Below are 9225 nucleotides of genomic sequence, written 5' to 3' on the forward strand. Positions count from 1 at the left end.
GTTGGCGCGTGTGTCAGTCGCAACAAATTTTTCTAAATTAACGATAAGATCGGTACCGTACATGAAATAATTACGTATCGATAGACACGTTACCGAAAACTTTGTTAGACACGAAAGCGAAAACGCATTTAGGTTCTCATTCCAGTCTCAAGTAAGCCTCCACAGCTTGTTTGCTTTTCAATTTGATGTCGGCTCGCGTCGGTACGGAAGAATCGATCGCTTCGTGTTCAACAAATAGTCCTGAAAGAAAGGAAACGACTCACTCTTGAAAGATGCAAAGGTGTATGACGCTCGTTGCTTTCGATTTTTACTCGTATCTGGTATCTATTGTACGTACATACACATCTACGTAACATTTATGATCGTATCTTGACTTCACGGTACGCATTATTACGCAACTCGAAAAAGTTCTTCAACGAAAGACTCTTACCCGTTGGTTCCGATTCCACATCGGCGAATTTTAATCTCGAACGATAATCCGAAACGTACGTTTGATACAAATCTTTTGCTCTTTCCTCTCTGTCTCCGTCAAATTCGAAGTTGCTCATGCCAAACAGCGCTCCAACTTTTCGGCTTACGGTCGATAGTAACGCCAGACCTACGACGACGGTGACAGTAACAAAATATAATATATAATAGATGTAAACGAATAAAACCGTTCGAAGACGACGACGACGACGACGACGACGACGAGGAATACGATTTCGCGCGATAACAAGAGAATCATTCGTTCTTTACCCTCCGTTTCCACGTCTAGTATCGGTACATCGATCCTCGTAAATTGTTCTTCGTGATCGTACGTATCATCCTTTTCAGTCTTTCTCGTTGGTCTCTTATCAGTTTCTCTCGTCTGCTTCTTCGTCGGTTTACCGCCTCGCCTGACGCAAACTAGCATAGCCACCATATTCTGTAACGCTGCTCTAATGTCCATGAGTAATTTGCCACGATCCTTTCTCGAATTTTTGTGTTCCAGTTCGCGTTTCTTTTGTATCGCGATTTGTTCCAATAGTACGTTTTTATCCGTATTATACCTATAGAAAAATTTCCTTTTTATTTCACTATCCTGACGACTTTATCGGTAACCGTATCGTTGACGATGGGTTGGTTTACCCCTAAAAAATTAATGAAACGAAACGAAGATTCGAATAGGGCTCGTTCGTGTTTTCCTCGTATCGATATTTACGCATCGCGATTGCACAAAGGGGAAACACGACGGTGGGGCAGGTAGAGATACGTATAATACGTTACATCGTTACTTACTCCTCCACACCAGCCACGAATGAACGTTCAACGTCCGACAGGGCGGACAAGGCATCGTTTTTCTTACTCAACAACGAGTCGCGTTCTTTTACATTGCGATCGAACTGCTCGAGTAACCGTGTTCTTTGTTTCATTTGTTCCTCTAGCCTAATAAGAAAAAGAAAAAAAGCAAGGAGTCTCGTTCGTTCCTCCTTAGCGAGATAAACACGTAATCGGATGCGCGAAACTATTCCAAGTTTCGCACGAACACGTGCAAATCGCATTTTCGTTCCACGTACGTATCGTCTAAAATAAAATGAACGAATGAGCAGTACCTCGAAAGCAACTCTCGGTAAGAACGCACAAGCAACGATTCCTTAACTTTATCGAATACCTCTTCCAACGATCTTATTTGTTTCTCCAGCATCGCGTTCGACGCAGTGGCAGCGCCGCGTGTAATTTCCATCAAGAACAACGTCTCGCTCTAGGCGATAGACGGCACGAAGTAAGTGGAATGACTTTCGACTAATTCGTCAAGCATGGTCACGCGGTGCACCCGTTTTCTTTTCTTTTTTTTTCGAAAGGGAAAATGATCGTACACAAAGACTAATCGCGCCTCGTCGCAGCAACTCACTTCGGTTCGAATCAACGACTGCGCGTACGACCAGAGATCTTCCACTTGTCCACGAACGAACGTTAAAGCGCGTTCTCTTTCTTTCAGATTGTTCCAAACTTTTCGCGTAATACGTTTACACCGTTCTCCGATATCGTCAGACTCTTCGACCGCGAGCTGACCCATCGTCGTTGCTTTAAGTATCACTTCGCACTGACTTCGTCGATCTTGTCTCAAAGCGTTCAACAAAGTGTCGTGATGCACCGCATCCTGCGAACGAAAATCCGTCCGTATCGGTAAGCGAGGGGCGTGGCGGGATTCCTTCCCTTCTACAACTCGTATAGACTCTTATAGGACACGTTACAGCGTAAACAATTTCACCGCCGCGCCGTTGTTAAACGGCGACCGGGTGAACGCCCGTGTAATTTTTTTCTTACGATCCTTGGACAGGCAGCAACCGATTTTTTCAGACGACCTTCGTACCTTTTTCAAAATTCCAAGCATGTAAGCGTACGTTAAATTGATCGCCTTCGCTGCATTTTGCTTCGCTATGGATCGTTGATAACACGTTACCAGTAGCTGCTGCGTTCGATCCCGTGCCCAGGGTACTTCTTGTTCCTGCACGTAATTATCGTAGAGTTCCGCATGTTCCAACTACAAGTCCAAACAATTTTGCATATCTTTAATACACTCGCAAAGGTTTCGTCAACGTCTCCTCGTTCATGCATACACGCGTATGGAATAAGTGTACATACACGTAGATACATAGATACGTACATAGATACATATATCATGCGACGCGCATCGAATCGAACGACAGTAATACCTGTAATTCGAAGCATCTCTTCATCTTTGTTCTTTTCTCGTAACGAAGCTTGTCGAGTCGTCGGCGTTTCTGATGACTTTCCTCGTAAACGGAAGCGTAAATTTGCTGCGATCAGCGAAAGAATTCGAAAATATTTCGCTACGAAATTGGTATAATTTCATCGAGAGCGCATCGGACGCGCGTAGGGCTCGAAAAATGGAAAGATGAGAGGAGAGGAGAGGAGAGGAGAGGAGAGGAGAGGAGAGGAGAGGAGAGGAGAGGAGAGGAGAGGAGAGGAGAGGAGAGGAGAGGAGACGAGAGGATAAAGAAAGAGAAAAAGAAAAGCATTTCAAAGATTACTCCGAAGAGTTTCAAGCTACATACTCGTACACAAAAGTACACATGCAGGCATCATAGTCAGATACTATGCGTATACCTCCGTTCGACGTCCATGGCACTTTAATCGCAAATCTCTGTGACCTTGTAACAAATTATGCGTACGACTTTTCGCAAATCCATTCACTACGTCGTTCACGATTCGTCGATATTTGTTTACGTCCTCTTGGAACGAGTTCAATCGCCACGATATCTTTTTCTTCAATTTCACAGCGTCCCGTGATCGGAGCTTTTGTTCGCGACCTGTATATCATATTCATCACGTTATCGAAATACGTTCACGTAATGCAATAAAGTAAAAGCAAATGCATATTTCTATTCTCGCTCTTCTTCGAATCGGAGAAGTAGCGAAATAGACAGAATCTCGATCGCTCGCGTATTTACTCGACAAGCGTAACGAAAAGAAGCCTGACAATCCTTCGATCGAACGAACAACGAAACAACACAAGTCGAATACATTCTAACCGTGTAATTTTAGAACTCCTCGATACTGTTCCAGCTTGTCCTTCGTCGACCATCTTCCGTCCTTGATTCCACGAGATACAATTTCAGTACGACCCCCGAGAAACATGTCGTACACTTAACTGCTGCCGTCGTCATTCGCGCGAGTTTATTATGTATGTATATCGATTCGTATTCAACCGAGGCGTTTCGTCGCTATATTCGCGTCGTTTGATATCATTCGAAAGCAATTGAGAAATCGTTGTCCCCAACCTCTACTTCTCGTAAAAAAAAAAAAAAAAAAAAAATAAAACGAAAAACAACGTTAGATTTCTAACGAAGGATGTAACGTCGACTCTGGGATTCAGTGTTTCAGAGAATAACGTAACTTTATTTTACATACAAAGATGTTTTTATCACCTATAAGAAGACGCGAAAATCTATATGTTTCTACAGGTGAGATTAGGCATCGTACAGTCGATATCGTGTTCAGTTATTGCGTGTGTGTTATCTCTCTCTTCTACTCTCCGCTTACATCCCCTCCCTCTTGTTCTCTCTCTTTCTCTCCCCCTCTCTCTTGCCACAATTTCGCAATATCGTTATACCATGTATTACATCCCCAAAAGGAATTTTATGAAAGTAATCTTCAAGAGAAATCCTTCGTCCAAGTTCGTGCCCGATATCAGAATTTTCTTAAAGATACGTCGAATCTACACCGAGCGACAACGAATGGAATGTCAAACGGTACGATGACGATCAAGCGAATCGATTGATATGCGCGAATAGAAGTAGTATCATCGTCGCGAAACAACTTTCGTCAACTGTTTCGTAACGAATCGCGTATATTCGTTAGAGCTCGTTGCAATTTCTTTCGAGGGAAAAAACCATTCAACGTTGTCGTAGGATCGCGCGTGTTCGTTCAACGAGCTCCGTACAACGCGCATCGTTCGTCGTTACGTGGATGACAAACGTAATCATCGATGAGGTTTGCGCAGGTTCCGTTTTAAACGTCTTTATACGATCTACAAGGGGGTGGTGGTGCACTCCATATACCGTTTTCTCGACATGTCGGCTTCCTTACGGGTTCCAAGGGCGTTACGTATCCAGGCGAGCAAGTTACCTACGCAACAATCAATAGATTCAATTCAATTCGATTGCTCAGAGGTCAGTAAAAATACCTAGGATCTGGGTGATCGTACGTAGGTAAAGAAGTAACCCTCGAGACGCGAAACGATGAATTTTAAGCGATATATCGGAATCGTACGCGAGCCGACTTTAGTTTCTACTGACCTGTATATTATCCCCTGGTTTGTACCAAAATTTGAGCGGTGCAATTCGGCCATGAGGCGGATCGCCTGGATAAGGACACCTCACTTTGCCTGTGAACAACGATCGGTTTCGTTCAGTGAAAGGAAAGAAGGAAGGAAGGAAGGAAGGAAGGAAAGAAGGAAGGAAGGAAGGAAGGAAGGGGAAGGGATGGAGGGAGGGAGGGAGGGAGGGAAATTTTCGTTTACAACTAGAAAAAACTTACAGACTGGCGATGAGTGAGACCAAGTTCCGTTTTCGGTGCATATTATCGATGCTTCGCCTAGAAGTTGATGACCCGGTAAACAAGCGAATCTAACGAGTGCACCAGCTTTGTATATTCGACTTTGACGATGTTGTTTCCTTCCGGAGGAGGTACGACGATACGTTTGCTCAACGATGCGTCCACTTTTTGGTATTACCGGAATAGGACAGGTAATCTCTGCGTATCGTAATTCATGTTATTTACGTTTTTCGTTATTTTTTTTTTCGGAGCAAGTGTTCGGAAGATAAGGAGAAATAAAGGAAATTGATGCGCGCCCACACCACTTACCCGTGCAACTCGGTATGGTTCCACTCCACGAACCGTTTCCTTTGCATTCTATGCTCCGAGATCCCAGCAGCTTATGACCCCACATACAAGCGAATACAGCTTTGCCGCCGAAACTGTTGTTGTATTCGAGAAGTTGCAACCATGTATCGTTAAGCGTATCCATAGCTGGACATTCGATCGTTTTACAACGCGGCGTGTCAGCTGACCATTTACCTAACGGAAAAATGGTTCAACGTTTACGTAAATATCGAAACGAAACACTTTCAGTCTCGGAGAAAAATTCGAAGCGTTTTCCTGTCGTTGCATCTTACCGTTGTATTGACACGTTATGCCAGCAGCACCTTCCAGCGTATATCCAACAGGACATTCGAACACGGCTCCGTGACCCATTCGCGCACCTTCGATCTTTCCGATCAAGGGTGGTTCAGGCAAGCTTAACACCGGACATTGAACATCTGTAGCATCGAAGCAGTGGTTATTACGTAGTTAAGTAGGTGATGAGTAGGTAGGTAGGTAGGTAGGTAGTAGCTAGCTAGCTAACTAGCTAGCTAACTAGCTAGGTACGTAAAATTGAGATAAAACAACGGGCGGAACGTACATAGATACGCAATGTACACGTGTGTACCTTCGGATACCGTACGTAGCGTACGCGTACATACGCACGCAAGACAAGTTGGAAAACGAAAGTAACGCGGATGTACTCGGTCGTAGATTACACCCGTTTCGCGTTATCGGTCGCATCAGTCACATCTACAACTAATCCGTGTTTGTAACACAGTTGCGTAACAAAGTTGGAAACAAACGAAACGAGCGGCTTACTTTCCCAAGTCTCTTGCCTTCTCTACACACGTTCGTACGCTCTTCCGACACGGTCACTTTACTACCAGCCTTACACAGCACTCGCCCTTTCATAGTTTTACTCAATATCTCTCGGCATACGAGAGAACGAAAAGTAGATGTACCCATTCGATAAATTTAGTCAATTCGTCGGTCGAATTTGATTCATAGCAGCTACGTACGTACATACTTTATCGTCGAAACGGAAAGCATTGGGCATCGTACTCACCAACGACGTGTACACGTATGGAGTTGGATAATCCACGAGGTGTAGAACACGTGTATACACCGGAATCTTGAGTTTTCGCATAATATATCGAAAGTCGGTATTTCCAGTCTCTCTCGCGCGCAGCAATGGCCCATCCTAGAGCAAATCGCAGCAGGATAAGTAAAACGGTACGCATACGCAACTTTGTAGAGATCTTTTTGTTTTCTTCCGTCAAAGAATCGTCGAAACGAAACAAAAAAAAATAAAAAAAAAAAAAAATAAAAAAAAAGAATCGCTTACCGGTCAAGTACTGGCGAAACGTCGAAGTCCACGTCCATTCCGGATTACCGAGTTTTCTAGCGAAAAGACATTCCAAATGAAGGATGCTGCCCGGAAACACGGCGAGAGTGCCGGACGGTTCGACCGTCGCCGATCCAGCTGGTAATCCAAACACGATCGTCGGCGGTACATCTTCTGTTTCTCCTCGAACAATCGAACGAGGAGAAAATGGATAAGTAAGAACGAGGGAGACGGACAGACAGAGAGAGATTGTACGCGACAGACAACCGGGCGGGGGGATGTTCAATACTTATGCACGCATATGCGAATGCGTAAATGAAACATGGAATAATTTTCGGAACGTGTAAACGTTTCAAGGAGTCGATGCGAGCAACGATTGATCGAGGATTAATAAGCCATTCGATTAACACTGGCGACATAGGAATCACTCACCGGTATAATTCGAGATCGCGGTTGTCGGTGCGCAGGATGGTAATTTTCCGTTCCAACTCGCATTTCGGCAGTGTAACGTGGAGTCACCGATAAGTTTATATTTTCCAAGTTCCCTGCACCTTACGGTTACTCGTTCTCCGTGTGGTACGGTAATTTTGTCTACCTAGTACCAAGAATAATCCATCATACAACGTAGGTATTTTCAATGTCAGATTTTTTTTTTTTTTTACATTTCTTTCTATAACGTATAAGAGAAAGAACATTTCTGCCATCGGGCGTGTCATGCGTACAAAGAAGCAGAAGAAACACTCACAGATATCGTGATATTCTTGTAAGTGACAATTAAAAGTGGGTGCAGACCCTCTAATGTACAACCATTCTGGAATCCGTTGATCTCTGAAAACATAATGGGCGTAGATAAAAAGGAAAAAAAAAAAAGAAAAATAAACAAAAAAAAAAAGAAATTAAGAGCGTCAACGAAACTTCGTTGGAGCAGATCGGAACGACGCTATGGGAACGGGTCTTCGTCACATTGAAATCTTTCTTTTCAACAATGCTGCGAACTGTCTTTTTTTTTTTTTTTTTCTTGTTCGCATTCTCGTGTACATACTATGCGTATGTATGCATGTATTTAGTCCTGGAAAATGTCGCGGCGCAGTGACAACAACTAACGTAATATCTCGAGCTGTTTCGTTACGTATTTTACCGCGCAGGCTCGTCGCATGGTTTCGTCGGACGCGGTCAATAGCACGCACATCTAACCGCTTCCAAATGCGCCGAGCAGACATCTTTATCGATCCATTTCGCGGCGCGACGGTTTTTCCTCGATTCGCGAATAATCATTTCGAGATTATTAAAAAGAAAAAGAGAAAAAGAAGAAATAGTCTTCAAGATCTTTCGTCGCTGTCATGCCGTTTTTTTTTTTTTTTGTCTTTCGCCTTACCACGCGGTAGCAAATATATAGATTCGTTATTTTTTTTTTTTTTTTTTTTTTTTTTTCTTTTCTCTCGGCCTACGCCGAAAGTAGCGACCGTTCAGGTTGAAAACATCGGAGGAGGATAGAGGAGCGTTACAATGTTTCTTCTCGGAAAGTAGAGAAGGAAGAGAAAACGAAACGAATTCACGTTACGCGTGCATACTCGTACATATGATAACATCGAACGCACCTGCTCGTTTAGCATCAGACAAAATTCCATTTGTCGTAATTAAAAAGCCCAGTAAAAGAACAAAGTATCTCGTCGTTGTTGGTATCGCGTGGCACGCACTTCCAAACAATTTTTTTCCTATCTTTTCCTCGCTAGACATACTGTTCGCGTTTGCATATCAGAACCAAGTTCCGTTCGAGTCTTCGGATAGTAGGAGCAGGAGAACGATAAGTTTCGTCTCGACGTTAATGCCGTATCGAAGTTGAAACAGCGTTCCGCACGTCGGGACGACGGCAAAGTTCTTTATCCTCTCTTTCCGCATGTCGATTCATACGCATCGCAAATCGTCTATTTTTTTTTTTGTTTTTTTTTTTTCTCACATACGCTACAGTAAACGAAAAGAGAGAAAACCGACGACGTAGCGTACACGCACTGGCCAGTCAACAGAAAGCTAGTACACGCGTTGGTATAATCGACGAATCAATCACAAAAAACGTGCCGCGTTCGGCCAGCCGGCTGAGTAACGCGTAACGCTATCGCAACCAACTTCATCGCTACTAACAGTTCGTAAGCGACAGGTACCATTGCCACTGTCGCCGCCACCCGCATCGCTACTATCACCGCCACTCGCATCGTCACCCTAAAATTTGCGAAGGCGCAGGCGTTAGTCATCCTACCGACTGTTAAAAAAAAAAAAAATTAAAAACGACGGCTAAAAAAAAACGACTTTAGAAAAAAGAAGAAGTCTTTCGTAAGACTTTTTCTCTAGAGTCCACTTCGTCCTTGTTTCCGTAAGAAGATGGCTCAAATTGCGTGGCTGCTATTGAGAAATTAAAATTGATCATCGATCGAAAGCTGAACAATTCGACGATGTAAAATCACTGCAGAAGGTACCACACCTCTTGACCCAATGATAAAAAATTCTTAGAAATAGCGAAATACTAATAAAGT

General features: G+C 43.6%; 2 protein-coding genes across 5 annotated transcripts; both read right to left on the reverse strand.

Annotated features, from left to right (window-relative positions):
• Positions 1 to 4: 4 nt before the first annotated feature.
• Positions 5 to 3644, reverse strand: LOC143188423 (uncharacterized). Its single transcript, XM_076392659.1, has 10 exons — positions 3519 to 3644; positions 3094 to 3296; positions 2679 to 2783; positions 2336 to 2506; positions 1874 to 2122; positions 1575 to 1723; positions 1261 to 1407; positions 739 to 1031; positions 431 to 598; positions 5 to 240 (listed from the first exon to the last, which is right to left on the reverse strand). Exons 1-10 carry the CDS (start codon positions 3622 to 3624, stop codon positions 137 to 139), a joined length of 1695 nt encoding a protein of 564 aa, XP_076248774.1. The 5' UTR covers positions 3625 to 3644; the 3' UTR covers positions 5 to 136.
• A 213-nt stretch (positions 3645 to 3857) lies between these two features.
• Positions 3858 to 8748, reverse strand: Hig (locomotion-related protein hikaru genki). Of its 4 annotated transcripts, none has more exons than XM_076392647.1 (10): positions 8296 to 8748; positions 7443 to 7525; positions 7130 to 7292; positions 6698 to 6880; positions 6419 to 6553; positions 5664 to 5807; positions 5353 to 5565; positions 5026 to 5241; positions 4785 to 4873; positions 3858 to 4614 (listed from the first exon to the last, which is right to left on the reverse strand). In XM_076392647.1, exons 1-10 carry the CDS (start codon positions 8432 to 8434, stop codon positions 4498 to 4500), a joined length of 1482 nt encoding a protein of 493 aa, XP_076248762.1. In that variant the 5' UTR covers positions 8435 to 8748; the 3' UTR covers positions 3858 to 4497. The 4 variants fall into 4 exon arrangements, with proteins under 4 accessions (XP_076248762.1, XP_076248764.1, XP_076248765.1 ...); XM_076392649.1 differs by having other exon boundaries at positions 6698 to 6871; positions 8296 to 8746; XM_076392650.1 differs by lacking the exon at positions 7443 to 7525 and having other exon boundaries at positions 7130 to 7288; positions 8296 to 8747.
• Positions 8749 to 9225: the final 477 nt, after the last annotated feature.

This window comes from Calliopsis andreniformis, chromosome 2 (genome assembly GCF_051401765.1).
Source record: "Calliopsis andreniformis isolate RMS-2024a chromosome 2, iyCalAndr_principal, whole genome shotgun sequence".
In the NCBI taxonomy this organism is placed as follows: Eukaryota; Metazoa; Arthropoda; class Insecta; order Hymenoptera; family Andrenidae; genus Calliopsis; species Calliopsis andreniformis.